Consider the following 27510-nt stretch of genomic DNA (forward strand, 5'->3'; position numbering starts at 1 on the left):
TTTAAGCATAAAATGTGGGTATTTTTATTTCAACTTTACAGATCAAGAAATTCTTTAAGTGACAGGATAGGGGCTTTCTGAATCCTTAAATCTACTCCTCAAAGTAAAAAAAATAAAATTCTAAAGGTTAACAGTGTCTGATGACCGACAGTCATCTCACTAAATACAAAATTGGGCAGTGGCATCAACTGCCTACAAAGTTGGTAGGTACTTTTTACACAACAGCCCAGCAGGATATGATCTTTAGGTTATAGATGAGTGAAGAAATGGAGTTCTGAATTAATCTGATTCCAAAGCATCTGTCTGCAGTATTTTAACTAAGGAATTTTACAACAGGCATAAAGCAGCATCCTAATGCTGAATAAATACGAGCTCAGCTACCCCCACCAATTCTGTCAAGCAGATATTAACCAGACTTCAGTTGTTACAAGACAAAGATTTAATGAAAGTTTGTCAGTGGGTGTGTATTAATCCAAAGGGCTAAATAGTTAAATAGAAGTAAATGAAGTAAATGTTACATGTTATCATCATCTGATTCATCTTCTTCCTTCAAAGATTCCTGTTAAAGAGAAAAGTGTTTAAAATCAATTTTTAGCATTGCTATAATAGCCTGAATCTTGTCATTAAAATTCTTTGTGAGTGAAAATGAACACTGATTTAGAATAAGACATTCAAGTAAAGAAACGGGTAACTAAAGTACATCTTGCTGTAACAATCAATGACTATATTCTTGATAGGATACACACAGTATGAAAGCATTAAACGTCCTGAAAAAACTTTGCCATTTTCACAAGCACAAAAAAATTTTTTTTGGAACCAGGGCAACTTTATCCCCATTGAGGATAACCTAGAAAGTTTTCATCCTTCAGTTTAGCTCAACTCTTAAGGGTTATTTAATAAAATTCAATGTATCTCCAGCTAGAATCGTTTTCATGCTGTGGCTTACCTTGGCATATTTCTCTGCCTCTTCCCTTATATCTTTTGGAACAATTTCATGTCTTCCGTTAGTTACTGTAAATTAAGCCATATATTTAAATGAATTAAAAACGAGGACTGTAATTGTGATTTGCAAATACCATATAATCTAGCCAATCTACAAGTGTAATACCAGATTCTCTGAACTCATCTTTGTGTGTTTTCCCTACATAACATATTAAATCTGCCCAAATTTAGCTCTTATAATAAAGAATACATTATGCTAAGATTTATCCTGATGCTGTTAAGTCCTGAGCATTCATTCACAGCATGGTTAGATTTTAAAAGCTGTCCTTGAAGCCCTACAGTTGCCATGCTAGAAAGAAAAATGGTGATTTCCCAGTAATTCTTTTTTAAAATATGCAATGGGGCTTCGCTGGTGGCGCAGTGGTTGAGAGTCCGCCTGCCGATGCAGGGGACACGGGTTCGTGCCCGCGTCCGGGAGGATCCCGCATGCCGCGGAGCGGCTGGGCCCATGAGCCATGGCTGCTGAGCCTGCGCGTCCGGAGCCTGTGCCCCACAACGGGAGAGGCCACGACAGTGAGAGGCCCGCGTACCGAAAAAAAAATGCAATGGATGTTTCAAAAAAAGTAAATAAACTACTCACAACTTTAGTCAATTATTAAGCAGAGCTTTTCCTTCAAAAAGAGAGTACCTCCTAAATTTGTTCTGGCTCTGTTTGTATTAGAAGGGCACCCAGTGGTCAGAACACATTGTGGCCAATAATGCAGTTGAATGTGTGCCTATTTCATGACCCAGCAATTCCACTCTTAACATATATTTCTAAAATGCTACTACATATGTGTACCACAATAGATGTACAAGATGTCCACAGCTGCATTTTTCATTTTACAGTAAACAAACACTGGAAAGTGCCTAACGGTGTAACAACAGAAGAGGAGATGAATAAAGTGTTATTTTCAGACAACAGAACACTGTACAGCAAGCCAAATGAACAAAAATACTACTGTACGTAACAAAACTGATTTACACAAATATAATTTTGTGAAAAGAAATGAGGAACAAAAGAATCCATAATGTCTAATTCCATTTATATAAAATTCAACAACAGGCCAAGAACTATGGTGTTAGGATTCAGGATAGTGGTTACCTCTGGGGAGAAGCCTAAGGGGTGATCTGGGGGGCTGGTCTACTTGTTGACCAAAGCAGTATTTACATGAATGTATCCATGTTGTGACAGTTATCAATTCATTTGTTATTTGTGTACTCTTATATGTGTATACACCATTACTAATTTTTTGTTGTTTTTAAGAAAAAATAAGGCACCCAGTAGTACATTAGGCTTGGTACAGATGACTCTGAGAGCAAATAAATGTAGAAAAATAACTTACTTTCACCAACCCAGCTGAGCTCTAGTTCAAAAGCTTTATCCTTAACTTCATCATGTACTATGTAAATTCTAGAACAGAAAGAGGACGTTAACATTCATTTGGTCATCTACATACATAGTTCATGCACCCAGCTCAGCAAATTAGAACAGCCATTCCTAATATAAGTATCTATAAAATGATACACACATTATATACAGTCTATTATGAAAATTACACTAGGACTGATAAAAAAATTAAACACTCACTACAAAGGATTCAATATACCTTACACCTTTACAACCCAAGTTGTTTATTTTGATACATTCTTTTTTTTTTTTCTTTTTTTGTGCTGTATGCAGGCCTCTTACTGTTGTGGCCTCTCCCGTTGCGGAGCACAGGCTCCGGACGCACAGGCTCAGCGGCCATGGCTCACAAGCCTAGCCACTCCGCGGCATGTGGGATCTTCCCGGACCGGGGCACGAACCCGTGTCCCCTGCATCGGCAGGCGGACTCTCAACCACTGCGCCACCAGGGAAGCCCTTGATACATTCTTTTAGAGACATACCTGAAAGATACCTCCTAAGGAACATATATTCAAATGGGAAAAGGCCATCATTCCCTGTGTGCCTTTTCAGTATTTTTTTTAAACAAACATTCATTAGTTTACAATTAGTGGTCTCTTCGTTCTGCACCTTCTTGGCAGGAATATTTTTAAACCCGGCCTTCAAACAGTACATGACAAATTGCTGCCAGCAAGAAGGCACTGTCACACAACATATTAAAGTAGAAGTAAGAACAAAGTATCAGCAAAACTTTCTTATTTTATACTTTCCACCATCTTACACAACAAAGTAACAAAAGTAATTTGGAGAGTATTCCTAAAGCCTTGCTTTAAGAAAGCACCTTAAAATTGCTAGAACTAAGTAAAAGAAGCATAGTGCTCCATTTTATTAAATGATAAAGGGATGGCTTTCCTACACGGAACAAAGTAGAGTCTAGTGTTATATTTAAACATAAAAGGTGCAGGAAGAACTGATTTCCAGAAGACTTCTCAGTGAAGGAAATTGAGTTATCATGTTAAACTGCTGTGCAATTCAATAAGGATTATTTACTTTTTAACTAGTTCTATTATATGTTAGTTGCCAGTGTCCCCTAGGTTGTTATTAACTGACAGTCATAGAATGGAATGGATTCTGCTGCTTCTCAACTGGAAAGGGGGGAAGGGTCTCATGGTAAAGGGCGGTGGGAAGTGAGGGTAGCAGGAGTGGTGGACGATTAGTACAGAATTATAAAACACTTGTGATTTTAATACTTTGCTACAACCATCAGTATAGAGATTAAGGGTACCATTCAAATAGTATATTTATTATTATATAATAGAGCCCTCCAAGACCTTTTTTTCCCTTGCATGTGTTACTAGATGTAAAACCTGAGACACGTGCACAAAATGCTGACTAGACCATGTAGTTCTAATGTGAAATAGTTAGAATTCTCTGGAATATTACATTTATTACTTTTAACTCTGAAAAGCTGGCTGCAACACCAGCATTTTATTAGATTTTTTGAAATACCAAATGCCTGCATTCTTTGATGTAAAAAAAAATCATGGACTTCGAAGCATGTTCACTGAGCTTTTACTGGCTTTGTTGTTGCTTATTATTACTGTAATATGAACTATTTCAGGCTTTCTTCAGCTATTTCTAGATGTTTTGAAACACTGCTCTTCTCATCTTGTTACAACTTTAGCTGTAGACCTTAAAGTTGTAAGCTAAGGTTAATATTATCGGGACTTCTGAGATTTAAGAAGTCGGGAGGTATCAAATGAAGTCCCTAGAGGTTCACTATATCCTCCTATTCTTGAATTCTGTCACCTGAACAGGAGTATATTTTGTCAAAAGCTATTTTTTCCCATCCTATTCATTGTCACTTGGATATTCTCCTTAATGAGCCTTCTGAGAATGTTGGATTCACCTTCTAAAACTTATGCAACAAGTTATTTCCAAACAAAACGGCCTCTTAGGATTAATGTATAAGGTAAGGTCAAGTGAAATATTTTTGTCAATGCTAAGGAAAATTTCAACTTACATTTTTGCAACTTCTTTAACAACATCACAGCAGGTCATTTCTTTCATCTACAGAAAATAAAATATATATTCATTATGTTATGATTCAAAGAAGAATGCTTTCCACTTGTGTAACTTTCCAGATTCTTTCCACAACTTTTATCAGTAACCCCATGCTCTTGAGATAGATTCTCAGATATAAAACCAAAGAAAATAACCTGAAATACAAAAAGACCAGAACCAAAGTTTTTTATTTACAGTGTAATGTTTTTTAATGATTATGCCAAAACATATTCTGGACAACCCTTGGGCACCACTAATTTTGTGAAAAATACTAAAGTTTATAAAAATCTAGATTCCTTTATGAATTTATTCACAGGCAGACCCTGACATTTAAAACATTAGCAAAGAAATGTTTTTTCTTCTTTATAGCCAATTCAGGATAATAAAATGTAAACAAACCATGAATACCTTCTATATTCTAGAGGGGGATGAAGGAGTGAAATAAATTGTCCCTCATGAAACTGTTCAAGACAAAAATGCAAAATGCAGGGAAAGCTTTGAATAACCAAGATCTGAGTGGAGTCTTAGTTGGGTCTGATTTGATTTTGAGGAAAATAAATGAACGGCACAAAGCAAAAGTGAACATTTGGAAATCAGGGTAGAAAAACAGCCCTTAAATGCCCAGCAGAAAAGTCTGCTGTACTGTAGGTACTGGAAGTAACCAATGCAAAAAATTTTTTTAGGTATATGTGTTTCTGAATACAACTGACAAACAAAAAAAGAGCAAATTAGTGTTCATATTCTGGATATGTGGAGGAGGATGGAAAATGGCGAAAAATAATGAATATAGTCATACAGCAGTCCAGACTTGAGGTGTATATCTAGGCTTATTATTTATTTTTGGTATTTTTTTTATATTTAGAAATCTTGATGCCCCAGCTTATACAAATAGGTAAAATACTGGAAAATAACAACTGTTCACTCAATCTAGATGGAGATATTTTGTTGTACAGTATCTTTTCTGATGATTAATTTTTGTCATGTTAAAACTGGGAGTGAAGAAAAGGAAAATATCAATATTCATACTTTTGCCCTTACCTGTTAAGTTCTATATTTAGTATATTAATTGTAACATACAAAGACAAACTTAAACGTGAAAAGATACATCTTAAATGTCAAAAATATTTTTATATATGTTGGTAAAGTTTATTTCATAAAATTATATGCTTGGTAAAACAGAACACAAGCGGAAAAGCAGACCAGAATAATGCAGGGGTTGGCAAACTCTTTTTGTAAAGAGCCAAGTAGTAAATATTTTATTAGACTTATTGGAATATGGTCTTTGGTCCCCTTCACCAACTAAACTCCACTGTTGTACTAGGGCAAAAGCCAGAGACTGAATATGGCTGGGTTTCAATAAAACTTTAAAGAGCATTGCAACTAGAGATTATCATACGAAGTGAAGTCAGAGAAAGACAACCATATGACATCACTTATATGTGCAATCTGAAATATGACACAAATGAACTTATCTACGTAACAAAAACAGACTCAGACACAGAGAACAGAGCTGTGGTTGCCAAGGGGGAGGGGACTGGGGGAGGGATGGAGTGGGAGGTTGGGGTTGGCAGATGTAACTATTATATACAGAATGGATAAACAAGGTTCTGCTGTACAGCACAAGGAACTATATTCAGTATCCTATGATAAACCATAATAGAAAAGAATATAAAAAAAGAATTTGTATAACTGAATCACTTTGCTGTACAGCAGAAATCAGCACAACATTGTAAATCAACTATACTTCACTTTAAAAAAAAAAAAGTGCAGGCAGTGGGCCAGTTTGCTAACCTCTGATTTAGAGCATATGTTTTCATCATTAAGTGTACATGTTCCTCAATAGAAGTAATCGTCCTCAATTCTTAGGTACGATTTGTTAGTATTCCCATTCCTTGCTAGGATTTAACCACAGAGGACAAAAGGATAATTGTACTAAACAATCTATTTTCAAATTTCCACATAATACTACGGAGAGATCAAAGCAAAAGAGAAGATAGTAGAAGACAGGAACTTAGCACAAACCAGGGAGTATATAATGGAAAAGAACACTGGTCTAAGAGTTACTAGGTCTGTGAATTGTTCATAAGCAATATTCTATGACTCTAGCCAGTGTGTTTAACCCAGGGCTGGACTTGGACTAAGTGATCTCTAAAGTCCTTTTGTCAATTTTATCAATACTAAAATACCAAACATAAATTAGGCTTTTATAGGTCTAGAACTTGGCATTAAATTCCAAGCACTAAAAAAATGTTTTCTAGGACCTAGCCTTAAATAAGCTGAATAAGTTAATTAGTTGAGCAAGGCTCCAGTACAGCATTAGTATTTAAATGCATATAAAATTTTATCTCACTGTAATTTACCAAAATGTTGATGAATCATACGCCTGTCTTTTAGGGAAGTTTCTGATAAGCAATGAAGAGTTGGTGGGTACTGTTTCAGTATAAAGTTGATCAATTTATGGCTAAAAGGAAAGCCAGCAAATTTTTAAGAAACCTTTTTCACACTAATAGATGATGGGTTCCCATGCCCTATTTAGCTAGGAACAAAAAGGAAAGAGAAGCAAAGGAGCACAGACTCTTAATGTGTAAGACTTCCACAGACAAAAGCTGTTCTCCAGATGGAAGAAATGATACAGTAAAAGAGCAAATTTCTCAGCCTAAGGGTCACAGGGCTACATGAATGGGCTTCAAGGATTTTGTGACATTATATGAAGATTTGTTTGTATTTTTTTTGGATTAAGCAGCCACCAAAATCATAAAGGGATCCATGACCCAACTCTACAGTAATATGCTACCAGCTTTCCTACTCAGCCACCTAGCTACTAGCTTCAGAAAGCTCTACTCAAAATGGCAAACCACACTTGGAGTAAACGGTTTAGTTTGTGGTGATAAAATTTCACCACATAAGGATAATGCTGTAGCAAAATTTCAAGCAGTAAATATGTATGTATTACCTGAAGCTTTTCGATTTCTGTCTTTGCAGCTTGTCTGGCTTTGCCAATGGCACAGCCCCAATAACCCTATTTAAAAAGAACATACATGAAAAATACGTATGTATTATTAAATTAATATACTATCATAAGTCATTAAGGACTACTGTTTATTTAAAGGTTAATGAAAGGTTGTTAAATGACATTCAAAAGCACATCTGGAGAAATAGTCAAAAGACATTTTAATGACCACCAAGGGACTCAAAAAAATTAAAATAACTTAAATCTAGAATAATCTGTATTATTTTCAAGAAGTATATCCAAAGAAAAACAAATTATTTCATTATATACATACACTTCATGAACTAGAAGCATTTCTGAGGACAGGAATAGAAAAAATTTTAGCATTCTGACAATGGAAGTTATTTGAGAGAAAGAAATAATTCCTAAGAGTTAAATAAGCCTTTTTTAATATATACATATGAATTATGTGTGTGTGAATATATATATATATTTTTTTGCCACACCAGCACAACTTGTGGGATTTTAGTTTCCCAACCAGGGATTGAACCTGGGGCCTCAGCAGTGAGAGCACGGAGTCCTAACCACTGGACAGCCAGGGAATCCCCTAATTTATACTGTAAAGGTTTTTTTACTTGTGTAACCAGTGTATAATGACAAAACATAAAGAACCTTCATTTTTTTTAATAATAAAAACCATAAAAATCTCAGAAGACACTTAAGAAAAGGTAATTAGAGAAAGGTCCAAGAAATCCCACTTGAAATCATTTTTAAAAAGGGAATTGGGGAATTCCCTGGTGGTGCAGTGGTTAGGACACAGGCTTTCACTGCCATGGACCTGGGTGGGAAACTAAGTTTCCTTGGGTGGGAAACTAAGATCCCACAAGCCGTGTGGCACAGCCAAAAAAACACAACAAAAACAAAACTTTAAAAGGGATGGCATTGGGCTTCCCTGGTGGCGCAGTGGTTGAAGAGTCCGCCTGCCGATGCAGGGGACACGGGTTCGTGCCCTGGTCCGGGAAGATCCCACATGCCGCAGAGCGGCTGAGCCCGTGAGCCATGGCTGCTGGGCCTGCACGTCCGGAGCCTGTGCTCCGCGACGGGAGAGGCCACAACAGTGAGAGGCCCGCGTACCGCAAAAAAAAAAAAAAAAAGGACGGCATTACATTCACTTTTACATTCATTTTTAAGATACTGCTAATATTTGTAGTAATAAAGGAAATAGCACATATTCAAGATTTTATCTTCACTATGCAGTTTCTATAATAGCATATTTAAAGCCACAAATCTGGGACTTCCCTGATGGTCCAGTGGTTAAGACTCCACACTCCCAATGCAGGGGGCGATCCCTGCTGGGTGAACTAAGATCCTGCATGTGGCATGGCTCGGCCAGAAAACAAACAAAAAAGCCACAAATCTTCCTCTGAATCACATCCATAGATTATTGTCATTAATGTTAAAACAAGAAAAAATGTTACCTTCCTTGAATGAATATTAAAGAAACCTCATATAATCCAAATACATGATTTAAGTGCTAATGAGAGACCATTAGACTAGAAATAGAATTTCAGATGATTCAAAACTACTCACATATGAAACACCCGATGGGTCAATCATGTAGAGTTGGGCACCGTCATTCACACTGTAAGACCCTAACATGAAACTACATAAAAGTAAATTAGTAATTTTAAACCATGATTCTTAATACCAGGAAGGTATTAAAAAGTACAGTGATAGGGCTTCTCTGGTGGTGCAGTGGTTAAGATTCCGCCTGCCAATGCAGGGGACCCAGGTTCGAGCCCTGGTCCGGGAAGATCCCACATGCTGCGGAGCAACCAAGCCCATGCGCCACAACTACTGGGCCTGCGCTCTAGAGCCCGCAAGCTACAACTACTTAAGCCCAAGCACCTAGAGCCCGTGCTCTGCAACAAGAGAAGCCACCGCAATAAGAAGCCCGCGAACCGCAACGCAGAGCAGCCCCCACTCGCCGCAGCTACAGAATGCCCGTGCACAGCAACAAAGACACAATGCAGCCAAAGATAAATAAATTTATAATAATAAATAAAATTTAAAAAATAAAAAGTACTGTGATAAAAATGCAATTGTACTTTCTAAGACAAACATTTACTAATACCCATATAACTCATAGTAAGCACTTTGATAATGTAGTTTGGATAAAAACTAGTATATACTTGAAAACTTTTCACAATTCATGTGCCTTTGTTTAGTATTAAACTTTCTGTTGAAACTTTCCTGACAGGATAGCAGTGGAGAGAAAGGAGTGCTGATAGATGGACAAGTAATAAGGGGGCCCAACAGCTAAAGGAATAAACATGAAAAAGCCAAGGGGACAAAATTCCTGATGTGAATACGTTGAAACTACCTAAAACTCTTGTTCCACCCTTCATTGTTTTCTGGCTATTCCCCGGTATTCCTCCATTTGTTTTCCTGCAATAAAAATTGCAGGAAAATTGGTTCAATGCATTTTTTTATGCTCAATAAATTAAAATTAGGGTATTAAAAAATCATATGAATTACTGATATTTTGAAATTACAAGTAGAAAAGAAACCAGCCTTATCATTTCATGTGCAGAATATTTTAACAGCTACATCCCATTTAAGAACATCTGACCTATTGCTTAAAGTATATCAGATGGAAACTAATGAAAAAACTGAAGTGTCAGTATAATTGGCTACTAAATAGTAACAACATGGAATATATTTAAAATCAGTTTGCCATTTCCTGAAAATGTTTGGGTTTAGTTCCAGATAATTTTTTCCCCCAGTTTTATTGGGAAATAATTGACATACATTGCTATATAAATGTAAGGTGCACAGCATGATGGTCTGATTTACATACACTGTGAAATGATTAGCACAATAGGTTTAGTTAACATGCATCATCTCATATAGATACAATTAAAAGAAAAAAACTTCCTTTTGTGGAGAACTCTAAGGGATCTATTATATTAAAAATTTTCCTTTTTATCACACATCAGTGTTAACTATAGTCATCATGTTGTACATTATATCCCTAGTACTTTAAAAGTTTATATACCTTTTGGGACTTACCTGGTGGGGCAGTGGTTGGGAATCTGCCTGCCAGTGCAGGGGACATGGGTTTGAGCGCTGGTCCTGGAAGATCCCACATGCCACGGAGCAGCAACTAAGCCCGTGCACCACAACTACTGAGCCTGCGCTCTAGAGCCTGCTAGCCACAACTACTGAGCCCATGTGCCGCAACTACTGAAGCCCACATGCCTAGAGCCCGTGCTCCACAACAAAGACAAGCCACCACAATGACAAGCCCGTGCACTGCAACGAAGAGTAGCCCCCTCTCGCTGCAACTAGAGAAAGCCCGTGCACAGCAACGAAGACCCAACGCAGCCAAAGATAAATTAGTTTAAAAAAAAGTTTATATACCTTTTGACCACCTTCCTCCAGAGAATTTATTATAATTAGATTAAAATATTACTATGAATTCTGTGTTTTATCCTGTCCAAATCTGCATAGTCTTTCAGTTTTTATTTTTAAGTACATCATTTTATTTAATCACTGCCCTAATACTTCTTGATGATACTTCATTTTTTAAGGGTATAAAAGGCTAATTAGATTCTGAGAAAACAAATACCTACAGTACAGATATCACTGAATATCTCAGTAAATTTCATACCTGCAGCCAAAAGGTCTAACAGCACTGTAGAGTGTATAGGCATGTACATACATGGCCACTCTGTCTGCAAGATGCTGTGGGGAAAAACAGAAGAGCTTATTAATACTCTTCTCTTTCTGTTCCAAAGGCTCTTCAACATGTTATCAGCTTACTTTTAGTGGAATGTTATATCCAAAGTTAGATCTAAAGTTGGAAGCCTCTTCTCTCGCAATGTCTGCTAAAGAACGAGCATCTGCCAACAAACCCGCTACGGCCTGAAAGAAAAATAAAGTACCAATTCAGTAAATAACACTCCTACCACAAATCAAGGGAAGTATGTAATCATTACAGGCTTATTTGATATTTTTAACAAGTATCACCATTAGAATAAATCTGTTTGGCTTAAAGGTCTTTCTTTACAAGGCATTCTGGCATTTTGATGCTTGAGTACGGGATTACAATTTGGAAATTTCCCAAGTGTGACTACATTGTTTTGTCCATTGATCACATTCAGAAAAACCTCCATGTCTCCCCATTCTCCACTTCATTATAAAGAACAAAACAACAAAGAAGAATATAACCATTTGTTTTGGTTAGAACTGATCCTTTATTTAAAGCCATTCTGTGTTCAAAAAGCTATTAAAAGTTTTCACCTAAAAGGCACAACCTCAAATTCCTTTTTCAGCTTACTAATAAATTGTAATGCCAAACCAAAACATGACAAACCACAAATCTGGTGGCTTAGAATTGCAATCACCAAACCACGTGCTGAGACATCCCAGGGCATTATAGTGAACTCAGAGTTGTGCGGCATTTTAAGTTTGGGGGAAACATATGTTGAAGTAGTTAACGGTTTCAACATTAGATCATTCTACATTCTTTTTACTGCCATCCGCTCGTTGAAAAGCTGGGTTGCCATGATATAAAATAAGTACTGTGCAAAAAACAATGCGGAACAGGAAACGGGGTGGAGGTGGGGGGCGGCATGTAATCCAATTCCAAAGTTTAAGAAGTTGTGCAGTACACATTAGTTAACTGTGACTGTTTAAAAATAAAAATACTTTTCTTTTGCTGTATGTGGTGAGTTTGTTTTTGTTTTGTTTTTACAGCTACTAAGTTTTTAGGACACAACCACTTAGCTGTTTAGACCTACATATATAATAAACAGAACCACTGGGTATTTCTTTTGGTCTAGGGAAGCCATGAGAACAGAAAAAACTACTGAAACACTTATGGGTACTGGGAACCAGTGGCACAGAAGATTTGCAGAATTTACAAATAAGTACTATCAAAATTTTTAATAGCCTTTTTTTCTACTGCTACCTAGTAGTAGTAATAATGATGAAAATCCTTAACATATTATTGATCATTCATTACATGCTAATAAGCATTTTACATAATTATACATTAAGGTAGGTAGGTACTATTACCACCATAGTTTTGCAGGTTAGAAAACTGCTGTTTAGAATAACTTCCACAAGGATACCCAGGTAGTAATTTTCACCATTTAAACAATCTTCCATTGCTTTGGATAAAACCCACTGTGAAGTCTAAAAATTTATCAAATCACTTGGAGACAGAACATTAATCCTTCATTTTCTCCAACCCTGTTCAATGTCTAATGTTTTGCCAATTTCCAGCTATAAGGAATGCCATCAATTTCCTGGCTTTAAATAACAAATGGGACAAATGTGAAAATTCTAGGATGATAAAATTCTTTCCATCACTAAAGTGCTTATAAGCATATATGATTTTTTTCCAAAATATACCTATCTAAAGTTTTTTTAAGTGAAAGAAAGCAGGATTCCTTACCTCATACCAGCTAGGTTACAATCTGGCAAGTTTCAAGAAAACATACCAGTTTCACTGGCAATAATAAATTTGTTCAGGAGAGAAAACAAGTTCAAAAAAAAAAAATCTGAAGAAGCAAAAAAAAAAAAATTTTATCTGTAGCTTTATAGTTTACTGGCTATATTTTGCTAGTCCTTTTTGTGTTTGTAACGCATCTCATTTAGAAATAACAAAGCTACTGGTATTTCAGTAGAATGAGTGGATCCTACAGGATCTCACCCTGTAGAATGGTCTCTAGAGTAACACACAGACCATGCAGACCCAAGTATGAATCCCAGCATATTTCTTTACCACCTGTGCGTCTTTTTCTCATCTGTAAAAATGGGATTAATATTACTTGCACTGGGTTGTCAGGATTAAATGAGATAATTTATGTAAAGAACTAGCATAGTACCTAGCACACAGTGTTCTCTTTTCTTCCTTGACTTTTCAGTAAGCAAAGTTAAAAATCATTTCTTTTCTTTTTTTTTTTTGGATTGTTGCTCTTACTGAAGAAAGTCTGACATCTATATAGGATGACTTCAGTATATACCAGTACTGTATCTATGTCTTGGCCTGCAACTGTGCAAAGCAGTCACTCAAGATACCAGCTGCATGAAATAAATACAGTGATGCTTATGAAGCTACCAGAAAGCATGTGTTCACTTTTCCCTTCATCAGACATCCTTTCCTGATGCTCCACCTTACTATAAAGGTCTTCTCTTTCTGATAACATCTTCAGTGTAACAGTGATCCCCAGAAAGGATACAAAAAGCCAAAGATTCATTGCCTCTCAAGCATGTACCTTCATTGATCTATACTGCCAAGATTTCTTTTTAACCCATACTTCTCACCCCCTCCCCCCTCCCCTCCTTTTCTTAAGGCAACTTGGTTTTTCATATCTATCTCCAATCAGGTTAAACAATAAGAATGCTACCTTCCTTTTAGACAGTGAGCTGTTCACAAACCAGTAACTTTCTGATTACTTCTATAGCTGCTCTCTGCTGTTTCTGCCTCAATGCTAAAGTATTAAATGGGTTCTTAACAATCACATTTTCACATATTCCAGTTAGTTACTTCACAAGAAACTGGACAAGGCAAAAAGGAACATTTTTAAATGTAACCTTACCATTCCGACATGCCGATCAACATTAAAAAGTCGTTTGTTAGAACCTTCTTCATAAAGTTTAGAAAGGACTAATTTTTCTACCCCAAAGACAACGCCATCTTTACATCTGATTCCAATAGCTGTACTGAAACAAGTAGAAGAAAATCAATTTTTTTAACTGAAAATAAAAGAAACTTTGTAAACCCAAGTTTAAAAAGAAAAAACACAAAAACAGGCAAATTTGTTTCTTAAAGCATATCAAGTCTTTAAAATAAATACATTTGAAAACTAGAAAGGACAGTCTAAAATGTGATGAATTAGATCCATATAAATAATCATGTGACCCAAAAAAATCTCATATCATGACATGGAAAGATATTAATACATAAGTGAAAAAAGATGCCAACAAAATATGTACCAAATGGCACAGTGTCTAGCATATATTAGCCATCTTACAACAAATGCCGACTAAAGTCATGTGCAATTAAAACTGGTATGTAAGGGCTTCCCCGGTGGCGCAGTGGCTAAGAATCCACCTGCCAATGCAGGGGACATGGGTTCGAGTCCTGGGCCGGGAAGATCCTGCATGCCGCGGAGCAACTAAGCCCGTGCGCCACAACTACTGAGCCCGTGTGCCACAACTACTGAAGCCCATGCGCCTAGAGCCCGTGCTCCACAACAAATAGAAGCCACGGCAATGAGAAGCCCGCGCACCGCAACAAAGAGTAGCCCCCGCTGACCACACTAGAGAAAGCCAGCATGCAGCAACGAAAGCCCAACGCAGCCAAAAAACTTAATTTATTATTTAAAAAAAATGGTACATAATATGCATACAAAAGACAGGCTACATACAAACTAAAAAGTTACCAGTGACTATTCTCGGTGGAAAGATTACAATTCTTTTTCTTTCTTTTGCTTTTTCTGCAATAATGTGTTGCTTACTATTTAAGTGTAAAAGAATAAACATTTTGTACAACTGTTTAAAACAAAGTAGATCAAAAATAATCTGAAGTAAAATGTGGAGAAATTATACATTGCCATTTCAAGATGAAAATACATGAAGTACTTTAACCTTCTAATTCTTTTAACAAAGAGAAACAACCAGAAAAATGAGCTGAGCCACATGCACAAATATGTAAAGAATTGCAGACACTCCTTCCCCCACACTTCAGGTATCTTTTCAAGTTTAAACTCCTTGGCCCAGCTTTCAGCACTCCCCAAGAATCTGCAAAGCCCATCTAGCGAATTCAGTTTCCTGTTATAGAGGTCTTGTGCTCTACAAAATTCAACCTCACTGTCACCCCTCAAACACCTTAATGTTCATTTTTGCTTTTCTGTCTTTATTGCGGATATCCTGGGTACTAGAATACACTTCCTCCTCACCACTGCCCATTTAAATAAATTTCCACAAACTTTTGCAAAGTCACTTGAATAGCCTCAGGTAGCCATTCCCAATTATCCCAACTCATCATCTTCCTCACCTTTCAGAACCTAAAACATTCTTTTTCCTAAACTAAAAGTTCTAAAAGTGTGGTTTGTGGGGTCAAAATTATTTTCATAAAAATACAAAGACAGGGGCTTCCCTGGTGGCGCAGTGGTTGAGAGTCCACCTGCCTATGCAGGGGACACGGGTTCGTGCCCCGGTCCGGGTGGATCCCACGTGCCTTGGAGCGGCTGGGCCCGTGGGCCCTGGCCGCTGAGTCTGCGCGTCCGGAGCCTGTGCTGCGCAGCGGGAGAGGCCACAACGGTGAGAGGCCCTCGTACGGCAAAAAAAAAAAAAAAAAAAAGTGTGATGTTTCTGATAGTTTATAATGAAATATGTCTAATTTGGAAGCTCTGTTATAACTCAGTGAACCAATATTTTCCAAATGACCAACTCACAATGTTGACGGGTAAAACATCCAAAGTGTAAGACAGCCCAACAGATTTTAATGTAAAAGTAGAAAAAGTTCATTGTTATGTTTTCTGACTCCACACTGCAACGAATCTTTAAGAAACTAACATTTGTCCAGTTTTGGTATAGTACCATAAAACAACATGAAGCCTGATTTGTTTCACAAGCTCCAACAAAAGTAACAACATACTGAAGCAGGAGATATGAGACTCTCTTTAATTAAGATTCAATTAATTATTGAGATTTACAAAAATGTAAAACAATGCCACTCTTCTCACTACATTTTTTTCTATGTTTTGGAAAAGTAATTTGCATTAAAAATGTTATTAATGGGCTTCCCTGGTGGCGCAGTGGTTGAGAATCTGCCTGCTAATGCAGGGGACACGGGTTCGAGCCCTGGTCTGGGAGGATCCCACATGCCGCGGAGCAACTAGGCCCGTGAGCCACAACTACTGAGCCTGCGCATCTGGAGCCTGTGCTCTGCAACAAGAGAGGCCACGATAGTGAGAGGCCCACGCACCATGATGAAGAGTGGCCCCCGCTTGCCGCAACTAGATAAAGTCGTTGCACAGAAACGAAGACCCAACACAGCAAAAATAAATAAATTAATAAACTCCTACCCCCAACATCTTCAAAAAAAATGTTATTAATGTTACTCAAATATTTTAATAAATGTTAATTTAAATTATTTGTTAACATGCAATTGTGTTTATTACTGTTACTTAAATGAATTTATAAGTATTTTTAATTTTTCAGTTTCAATTTCTAATATGGTAAATATTGATGAACCAATAACCTGCATAAATAAATGCTCTTCAGGGTGATGTTAAATATTGGTAGAACCTACAGCCTACATAATTAAATGTTCAAGGTCCTCAGTGATTTTTTTTCCAAGTATAAAGGGGTCCTAAGGCCAAAATTTTGTGTACATTTTTGTTCCAAACAATCTAGACTTTCAGTTATGTTGCTCAATCTTCCTTTCATATCCTGTCTCCTAAATGAGGCTAAAGGGAATGATTATAATTTTACCTTTTTTCCTTTTGCATATTACCTGCTAGGAGCATACTTTTATAAAATAGTTTTGATCATGATATATATATATATTTTTTAATAAAATGTTTTTAAGTATTCACTTATATGTCAATTATTTGTTTTGGTAGTTCCTATGCTTAACGTAACAGGTGCTCAAAAGTATTTGCCTTCTAAATTCCCGAGATTGAATTTCTATCTCCAGGACTTCCCTGGCAGTCCAGTGGTTAAGACTCCACGCTTCCATTGTAGGGGGCATGGGTTTGATCCCTGGCTGGAGAACTAAAATCTGACATGCTGTACAGGCACGGCCAAAAAATAGTAATATAAATAAAAAATTTTAAAAAAAAGAATTTATCTCTTTTTAATGCAGGAATATAATCATATCAAATTATTTGGTTAAATGTTTTCTAACTATCAGTTTATATGCCAGACTCGTAAGAAAATTCATATGTAATTTTTCTATTTTCTACTTTCTGTGCCCACAAAACAAACATTTTCAAATTTCATTCTTATGGTAAGGTATATGAAGTAGTTAGGTTAGATGTCCACATCCCAATTTTACAGACAGAAAAGTAACATTCAGAGGACTGAATAGTGGAAACCTATATAATATTACCATTAGGCAGCAGCTAGGAGAAAAATTCACATCTTCTGATCCTCATCCAGTATTCCATCATACCAAGTTACACAGATCCCTTTAAAAGAGGAACTTTCCTAGTAATTTTTCTTTATGCAGAAAAAAATACATTAATTTTTAATGTTTCCATTTTTAAAAATTATATTTCTTCAAGTTTGCTTAAATGTAACTGTTTTAAACCATATTTAGAAATACTTTATAGAAAACAAATTACTAAGATACACAGACCCTCACAGGCTAGTCTCAATTTTCTGGGTTACAGATGACTTCAAAATGCATCTCCAGTTTTTCTCTTAGTTAAGACATCTCCCACCAGTTTTTTACACCAATGAAAATGCAAGAATGCAAAGGAGGAAGAGAAAAACAATGACTTCCTCAAGTCTTTCTCCAGCTCCTTGGCCTATGAGCCTATCTTCTTTTACCAACAGGAAAAAAAATGTGTCAACTTATTTTTTTCCTTTTTTTTTTTTTAGGTCTTTAATCCATTTTGAGTTTATTTTTGTGTCTGGTGTGAAAAAATGTTTTAATTTCACTCTTTTACATGTAGCTGTCCAGTTTCCCCAGTACACTTATTTGCTTTCATTTTTTTTTAATTTTTAAATTTTTTTTATAGTCAACTTTTTTCTTGAATTTGACTCTCTTCTGAACTCTTTCAGGCAAATACAGTGGCAGCCTAAAATTCTTAACAGCCTTACTTCTATTATATTATCAGATACTGACAGTTTGTAAGTAACAATATCTATAATAATACATTTAAACAGAGAATCTACTAGCTTCATTAACAAATCCTGTAAGAAGACTTAAAATATATTTTTGCTCAAAAACTTTAAAATACTATTTCATAAACCATTAGAAATGCACATACCTTCTTTCTACCACCCAGAAAATGGAACAAAAAATGAACATTTATTTATTCAGTAACTACTGAGGGCTACGTGCTAGCCCATGCAAAGACCAGTTACAGTCTCTACCCTCATGAAACTTCCATAATCAAATATCGAAGATACTAGTAGAAAGTGAAAAAACTACATCTACACGTGGACTTTTCTAAAATTCTGGAAACATTTCCCTACTACACAGGTTTTCATTATAATGAAAACACCAAGCTCAAACACCAACACTATTTGTTTAGTAGGCCTAAAAGAAATTTTTTGAGAGATCTGAATGAGATGTCATGAACAAAATTTTTAAGTCCTTTATTTCATCCCAAAGCTGCTTTAGATTCAAAAATACGATTATTATATATATATATATATATATATATATATATAAAAAACTGAATCACTGAGCTGTACACTTGAAACTAACACAACATTGTAAATTAACTATACCTCGATAAAAAATTAAAGGGGCTTCCCTGGTGGCTCAGTGGTTAAGAATCTGCCTGCCAATGCAGGGGACGTTCGAGCCCTGGCACAGGAAGATCCCACATGCCACGGAGCAACTAAGCAACTCAGCCCATGCACCACAACTACTGAGCCTGCGCTCTAGAGCCCGTGAGCAACAGCTACTGAAGCCCCCGTGCCACAACTACTGAAGCCTGCATGCCTAGAGCCTGTGCTCCGCAACAAGAGAAGCCACCGCAATAAGAAGCCCAGGCACCGCAATGAAGAGTTGCTCCTGCTCGCCATAACTAGAGAAAGCCTGCGCGCAGCAACAAAGACCCAACACAGCCATAAATAAATAAACAAACAAACTCTATTAAAAAAAAATTAAAAATGAAACCAGTTTGTGCAGACTATGTTCAATTAGAAATGATTTTTTTTTAAATGATCATATATGAGACACAGATGTAGAGAACAAACGTATGGACACCAAGGGGGTAAAGCGGTGGGGGGTGTTGGTGGTGGGATGAATTGGGAGATTGGGATTGACAAGTATACACTGATGTGTATAAAATGGATGACTAATAAGAACCTGCTGTATAAAAAAAAAAAATTTTTTTAAAAAAAGATCATATAACTGATTGCAAAAATTCTTCAATATAAGACTCAGAGAGGGCTTCCCTGGTGGCGCAGTGGTTGAGAGTCCGCCTGCCGATGCAGGGGACACGGGTTCGTGCCCCGGTCTGGGAAGATGCCACGTGCCGCGGAGCGGCTGGGCCCGTGAGCCATGGCCGCTGAGCCTGCGCGTCCAGAGCCTGTGCTCCACAATGGGAGAGGCCACAACAGTGAGAGGCCCGTGTACCGCAAAAAAAAAAAAAAAGACTCAGAGAATTTGTCAATAAGCCAGTAATTCAACTAAGATGTTACAGTGGTGGCAAGGAATCATTTTAGTGAATTACTCTAAACAAAAAAAGACAGAGTGAAGGAAATAAGTCCAACGGGAAAATATCTTAGTGATCCTACACCTTTTGGAGTATGGCAGCAGAAGAGAAAAATAAAAAACATCCCTGCTGAGATGATCATGTGACCAACGGCACAGGACATTTAAAACACAAGGAAATAAAAGATCAGACGATAAAGTCACAATCCTAATGGCCAAGGAAAACAATGATATGTATCAGGAATTTGAAAAAGGAAAAAAGGTCTAGCAAAGATGTTGATGAATTTGGTTTTATACACTCCATTTGAGACTTGGCAGAATGTCTAAATGGATAATTCTGGAGTCAACTGAAAATATAGGCACATGGAAAGATCTGGCCTAAAGAGAGATCTGGAAATGACTAATAAATTGAGATTATTTTAGGGCATATATTATTCTCTGCCAAAGTAACATAACAAACCCTAATTACCAAAAATATAGAAAAGAAGACATTTAATACCTGGTTAAAACATGGTAATTTCAAGTAAAACAATGTTTCTTACCTACTATTTTCCACAGCCTTCATAGCATACTCAACTTGAAAAACTCTTCCATCAGGAGAGAATGTAGAGGCTGACAGGTCATACTAGGAGGAAAAGGCAATAATAAGCTTATAATGATGTATCTTTGGCAGTAATAACCTTACACTTTTTTTTTCCCCCTAAATGGCTTACACATCAGAAATGTGTGTTAAATCTCAACACAGATTTTGCTTTAAAGAGAAAGGGGAAGCATGTCAGAGCAGCAACAGAAGCTAAGACAAAGTTATACACTTTAGATTTCTGCTAGAAAAGCAATGGATACAAGTCCTGCATCAAGTTAGAACTTTTCCGACACAGGACATGGCTCATTTCTGAAAAAACTGCTATGGTAAAAACAGCATTGGAGCATTTTAATTCATAGCTGTGGCACTAAGAAACTGAGGGACCTTGGACACATCATTTAGCATTCAGACATTTAATAAGCATCTATTATATGTTAGTCACTATAAGGAAATACAAAGACTACTCATTCTAGAAGTCCTTCATCTTCAAAAATCAGACCATGAACAAATCTAGGAGCTGAAGATACAGCAGTAAATCAGAAAAGGTACTATGATGAAAATAAGACAGGGTGAAGTGATAGTCTCAGGGACTACCACAGACTACCTGATCAAGTAAGGCATTGTTGGGGCAATTATATTTAGGCTGAGCTAGAATTAATAACAAGTAATTAGTCATTTAGGATATGGAGGAGGAGCGTCCTGGTATTTGGCATAAAAGACCTTAGGGTAGAAATAAGCTGAGCACAATAAGAAAAAGAAATAAGGCCACTGTATCTTGAGCACCATAAGTGGTGAACAGAAGAGTAAACTATATCAGAGGCATATACGGGCCAAACTATGTTAAGTCTTTTAGGCTGGAGTAGGAAGTTTACGTTTCTATTCTAAATCCAACAGAAAGTCATTGGAGTTTGGGGGGGAAAGGGGGAGAGGTTATGTCTAATTTTTTTAAAACGTTGTTCATCTAGAAAATTAATTCGAGAGGGAACAAGAGTGGAAGCAGAGGTTAAGTATTCCAAAGGTAGTGTCTTAGACTATAGAAAAAGAGACGGAAGGTGTTACCGTTGGAGGGTACAATCAAAAAAACCTTGCTAATGGATTGGCCCTAGGAGTAGAGTAAAAAAGAAATTAAAAGTGCATCATAGATTATTTTTCATTTGCGTAACTAGAACTCGCCCATTCACTGAAATGAAAATTGTAGGAGATGCAAAATGGCAAGGGAAAAAGAAAACCCAGAGATCTACTTTGGATATGTCATTTGAAATGGCTATTAATCAAGTGGAGAGAAATGTCAAGAAGACAGCTCTTCATATCCAGAGTTCTTGGGACAAGTAAAGACAGGAGATAAGTCTTCAACAGTGGTGCTTCCTGGTCTCAGTTTGTTGATTTGTTAAATGAAGATCCTTAACTCTACCACTGTAATACCGAAATATCTCACCTGGTTATATTATCAAATATTTTTAAAGGGTTTGTAGAACCCTTTAGAACACTATTAATCTAGGGTAATATTAATGTAGTTGCAAAGTCAATTTGCTACAACAGGCATTACTGAGCATCAACTAATCCAAAAACGACATGACAACCTTAGCATCTCATACCCGAATGGATTAAACCATTCTAAGTATAAGTTGCGTATTATCAAACTCGGAAAACCAGTATTTGGGCCTAATGGTGCGTATAAGTCTTGTGTACAGGAGTATAAAATGAACTGAGAAACCCATCATTCAATGCCTCTAGTGAAAACCACCAATAAATATTTCTAAACAAAAACTGTATTTTCTACATGGAGAAACACATAAAAGGAGTAAGCAGAAGATTGCATATATGCAGTTCGTTTGACAAAGGAAAGTAGTAGGCCGAAAAAGTTAACAAATCCAACTCCAAAATCCTGAACTGTCTCTTCAAAGTCAGAAGCGGTTAAGTCTGTAGCTAACCATTTAAACGCTTAACGGTACTGACACCTCATAATGCCCAAAGTAATTTGTACAGGAAAAGCTGAGACACAGGAAAAATGGAAAGGATTCTTCCGATTCCGCTTTTTAGACTATTTTTCTTATCAGTTCTGAGAAGGCTCCAGGGACTCATACAGAGCGGTCCATCACTACACTCGAAGGAAAGACAGAGAATCCCCGTGAGGCAGCAGCACCCCAGCAACTGCAAAGGGGTTCCTTGGAAAGCGGCGTCTCAGCCCTTGGACTCTCAAGCCGCCTTGCCTCAGTGGTTCTCAAGAGGCTAACTGTCGCCCAAACCCTTCACTCACACACAATTTCAGGCCCCACGAGTTTTCACTTTCGGTTTCCCTAAGCGACTAAAGAAAGTGACTCAGCAACCCAAAGCGGCTCCAAATCTAACTGCTGCGCGGCAAGCCCGCCACACCTGAGCTGAGAAGCTTCAAGCCACGGTCACTGCAGACGCGGGCCTAGCAATCAGCGTCGGAAAGACCCCCGGTCCACCGCGCAACTGGAAGCGGCCCACCTGCCTCCAGGAAGTACCAGCGCACCCCGGGCCACCGCACCCCTCGCGGTCCGTCCGCGTTCCCTTCCCACGCTAATCCTTATGTAGACTATCACGCCGAGAGACAACGAACTCACCCCGGTGCCGATTGAGCTCATCGCGCTAAAACCCACGGGGACGCTAGGTCTGCAGGATCTAAAGCGATCCCCCTACACTGCAGCACGCAGACGAGTAACAGGCTCTCTCATTGGCTGTTCTTTCCACCAATAGCCTTCTCTGTGGCTCGTTCCTGGGGCCTTAGCCCAGGAACAGAGGATTGTGGGAAAAGGAAGGGAATGCGCGTGGGGTGCAACGCGCATGTGCAGAAGCAATAGAAGTGGGGTTATGTAGGATTATGCTTACTTCTGACAGTCAGGTTTCGGTCTTGAGGGTCGTTGAGAAACTTTAAGTTTTCGGGTGGCTTGAGGAGCTGCGCCATTCCTTTTCCTAGGAATTATTATTTATCTTTTATCCCTCTCTTTCTCTGCCTAATTCTTTCTTAGAGCAAAGCAGAGAGATGTTCTTATACTCTTACAAAGACCAGAGAAAACGGTAGGGGAGAGGGTTTCCCTCCACCCTTGGCGGCCTTGTTCTAAACCAGTATATTGATGGCATCCCCTTCATCCACCTATTCTAACAAAAAAGAAGGAACGTGCGCTCTAAGTGTATCACCTTTAAGCTCAGGTCGGAATTTTACAGAAGCATTAGGACTCTTTTTGAGTGTGACTCTATTTAGTAGAATTAAGGATAAGACTGATTAACTATTATTTGTTGAGCTCTATATGTCCCAAGTACTCAGTTAAATACTGCCGGCTGATAAAACGGTGAAGGAGACATTTACATTCACTGGGAAGAAATAGGCAACAAAGAGTAAATAGGCAAATAGTTGCATCTTGTGGTAAAAAAAAAAAGAGACAATGGAAGTTTGAACTTTAGACCTATTATTGATACTTAAGGAATGACTTTCTGAATGGGTGATATTTAAACTGAAACTTGGGATTGTTATTGAAATATAAACTTGGCTTGTTATGGGAACTGTCAGATCAGTGTGGCCTGTCATAGAGATTAAGTGGGGGAGAGTGACAGGAAGTGAAATCAGAGAGGCGGAAGTGGGATCAGACCTTGTAGTGGTTTGGATTTTAATTTGATTTTAAATGGAAAGCCATTTTTCCCCCCCTTTACCCTGGAAAGCCATTTTTAACTGCTAAATACTTCAGTGTGTATTTCCCCAAAATCAAGAACATCATTTTACATATCCACAGTAAAACTATGAAAATTAGAAAATTAACAATACTTTTTTCTGATCTGCAGACTTCATTTAGATTTTGGCAAATCTCTCAGTAATGCCCTTCATAGCAAAAGAAAATCCAAGATCACACATTGAATTCAGTTGTCGTGTCTCTAGTCTCCTTTAATCTGGAAAATTGTTTGTTAATATTTCTTTAGGTTTCATGGCATTAACACTTGAAGAATACAAAACATATACTTTGTAGAATATTCTGCAGTTTAGGTGTTTGTGACTTTTTTCATGATTAGATTTGGGTGATGCATTCTTTGTCAGGAATGCCACAAAAGTAACCTTGTATTCATATTAGAATCTTATATTAGGAGGCACATGATGTCAGTTTGTTCCACTACAGATGATGTTAACTTTGATCACGTAAGATTTCTCCACTATAGTTTCAATTTTGCCCTTTGTAATCAATAAATATCTTGTGAAGAAACACCTTGAAACTATGTAAATATCCTGCAACTCCTTCACCTTTCACCCACTAATTATAGTATCCCATGATTCATATTTGAATCAATTATTATGATGATGGTTGCCAAATGGTGATTTTCTAATTCCGTCATTCCTTCCACAGTTAATGATTGGCTTTCTACCATGAGGTCATCAGCAGTTTTTTAAGCAGAATGATATGATCTAATTTATTTATCAAATGATCTCTCTTGCTTCTGTGTGAAGAATGATAAATACAGGGAAGAACAGAAGCACAGAGACTGGTTGGAAAGCTATTGCAGTCCGGTGGGCAAGCAGTAATGGAGAATGAGCAGAGTGGCGGCAGTGGAGGTGGAAATACGTGGATGGATTTTAGAAGTGTAGGGCTTGCTGAAAAATTAGATGTAGAAAGTGAGAGAGAAAGAGGAAATTCAATTGCTAATTTCTGCTAATGAAGCATTATAGTTAAAGGTTAGTTTTTATTCTTGAACAAATGGATAAAGAAAGGATTTGGATATACTTGGAAGACTAGCCATTTAATTTGCCTAACCCTCACTGAAATGTTCTAGTTGCAATTTTTTCATGAAGGGTCCTGAGTTAGTCCAGGGTAGGCCAAGAAAGTGCTGAAGAAAGCTGAAGAGTATAGTCCTAGGAGGGTTCACCTTGAAGGTAAACTACAAGTACTCCAAACTTGTTTAGGGATCCAGTTAAACTCTTAATTAACTTTCCTGCTTGTGTGTGATAAACACAATTTGAGTGTCTAATGCCTACTGTGTATTCATTAATAATCATGAATTTGGAGCTCTTTCTGAACTCGATGAACTGCCTATTTTGGGGCTGGATTGTTGATATATCTCGTATCTTGGAAGAATACACTGAATTGTGGTCTAAGGTTCGTGATTGTTTGCCTGATTCATTAGAAGACTTAAAAGGTGTGAGTATGGATGTGTTTGTTTTAATTACTTTAAATTACTTTAGAAGTAGTGCATATAAAATCGGTATGTAATCTACATGACTTTCTTATAGGGTGATAAGGTTTTTTTGGTTATCAGAGTCTGGTTTATACTTCCATCTATTAGAATACATAACACAGTGCTTTGCACATGATAGGTACTTAATAAATGTGTTGAAAATGCAAATAAATACAAATTCACTTCCCAGTTACATTCTGCCAAGTTATAAAGTTGTCAAAATAAGCCAGAATTTGCAACTGCAGGAAAAAATTGTTGGTGAATAATTGCATTAATATTTCAAGCTTGGAAATTTTAAATATTCTACTTAAATCCTAGGTGCACTTTGAGGAATCTAAACATATTTTATGCCATACCTTATTATTATGTGTTAATTAAGTAGCTCGGAAATGTGATGCCCAATGTGTTTAACTTCTAAATACTGTGTTTTAGGGTTTCAGGGATAGTAACCTAAGGATTCTGTTACTCCCAGGTTTACAATTAGGCTTTAGCTTGCTGTTCTGAGCAGTAGGATAGACACCACTCCCATCACAGAAATCTGCAGAGTTCCTTATCTAGAGAACTTCACTAGTATCTCAGAATATATATATTTCCATAGAAGATTATTCCATTGTCTCAGCTTGTCATAATTCGGTCAGAATCAGTTCTTCTCCTTTTCTTCTAGAATTAACTTTCTTTGCCAGAAGACTCACAGTCTCTACAAGGCTTTCCTCTCAGCTTGTCTCTTGAGATGGATGGTAATGACAACCTCTCAGGGTCCTATCTTTCAATTGTCAGGCAGTTACCGGAAAGAGGGCTTATTTTAACTGAACCAGTATCCGCTTCCTCAATTTAACTTTCCTTAACTAGATCCTATTAAAGGAAAATAGCTAAGTTCCATTTTTCTTCCGTGTGTGTAACTAACTTCATTAAAAACTTTGTTTTTTAATGCCACGCCCCAAATTGTAGGAATCCATTATGCCATTTGATAGAAAGTGAACAGTCTTGATACGTGTTTATGTAAAGAAGATAACGTATTGGGCAGTAAATATTTTAAAACACTTCAGAAAAAGAGATTCAGTGATTCTGTAATGAGAAACGCGTGTTTTCAGTGCCTTTGGGATACACACGCACTAAAAATTATTAAATCTAAATACAATTAAAGAACTGTTTCAAAGAATTTAAGAAACGAATTTGGAGGTTATAGTATGACAAATTTTTTAATGTAAATAAAGAATTATAGGAAAACAAAAATCAAATGTAATTGAACCCTTCAAGGGAAGAAAAAAGAAAACTGGCACCTAAGTGCCCGGCTAGCTCAGTCGGTAGAGCATGGGACTCTTAATCCCAGGGTCGTGGGTTCAAGCCCCACGTTGGGCGCAAGACATCTTTTGATACAGCACTTAAATTTCCCTTGAATATTTTGAGGTCGCTCCACAGCACTGTAATTAAGAACGGTTTTGTTTGTTTTTTAAACCGGATTAATTTACGTACTGTCAATATTAACCAGATCTTCGGAAAAAAGAGCAGTTTGCAAACGAAACAGTTCTCAAACTGCGCTTGCGCACTTAAAAACGCAATTTTTTTCCTCTCCCGGATCCCTCGCCTACTTCCTCCGTAAAGCACAGAAGAAACCGAAAAGGCCACTGTTTAAAGTTGAAATTGATTTTCTGTGTTACTGTGCATACCTGCATTATTGCTGATAGAGGGCAGTGTTTTATTCTATCGGACCAAAATTATGAGCCTCAATATTGGCAGCTTTTCTAAAACAAGCGATCCTATGTAAAAGCAGTTAGAGAGTCGGAGGACTTCGAAGAAAGTCCTTTCTTGTTTATTTTACTTTTTTTCTTCTCAATATAGGGCTTGTCCTGGAGTGGAGGTGGGGGAATGTCTTGTGGAGAAATACACAGTGAGAAATGTTTCCTTCTGTTGTGAGATCTAGACAACTAGGGCACAATCAGGTTTTC

At 37.2% G+C, this 27510-nt stretch overlaps 1 protein-coding gene and 1 non-coding gene across 2 annotated transcripts; one reads left to right on the forward strand and one right to left on the reverse strand.

The window, feature by feature from the left end:
• Window positions 1-416: 416 nt before the first annotated feature.
• Window positions 417-23090, reverse strand: PSMA3 (proteasome 20S subunit alpha 3). The gene is made up of 11 exons (XM_024731486.1): window positions 22972-23090; window positions 20343-20425; window positions 13994-14117; window positions 11208-11309; window positions 11056-11129; window positions 8973-9045; window positions 7386-7451; window positions 4392-4438; window positions 2328-2395; window positions 947-1011; window positions 417-559 (listed from the first exon to the last, which is right to left on the reverse strand). The coding sequence occupies exons 1-11, from the start codon at window positions 22990-22992 to the stop codon at window positions 515-517; spliced, it is 768 nt and encodes a 255-aa protein (XP_024587254.1). The 5' UTR covers window positions 22993-23090; the 3' UTR covers window positions 417-514.
• A 3760-nt stretch (window positions 23091-26850) lies between these two features.
• On the forward strand, window positions 26851-26923 carry TRNAK-CUU (transfer RNA lysine (anticodon CUU)). The gene has a single exon. It is a non-coding gene; the product is annotated as a tRNA-Lys (tRNA).
• The last annotated feature ends 587 nt before the right edge of the window (window positions 26924-27510 follow it).

Source organism: Neophocaena asiaeorientalis, unplaced genomic scaffold, assembly GCF_003031525.2.
Source record: "Neophocaena asiaeorientalis asiaeorientalis breed wild unplaced genomic scaffold, Neophocaena_asiaeorientalis_V1.1 scaffold603, whole genome shotgun sequence".
In the NCBI taxonomy this organism is placed as follows: Eukaryota; Metazoa; Chordata; class Mammalia; order Artiodactyla; family Phocoenidae; genus Neophocaena; species Neophocaena asiaeorientalis.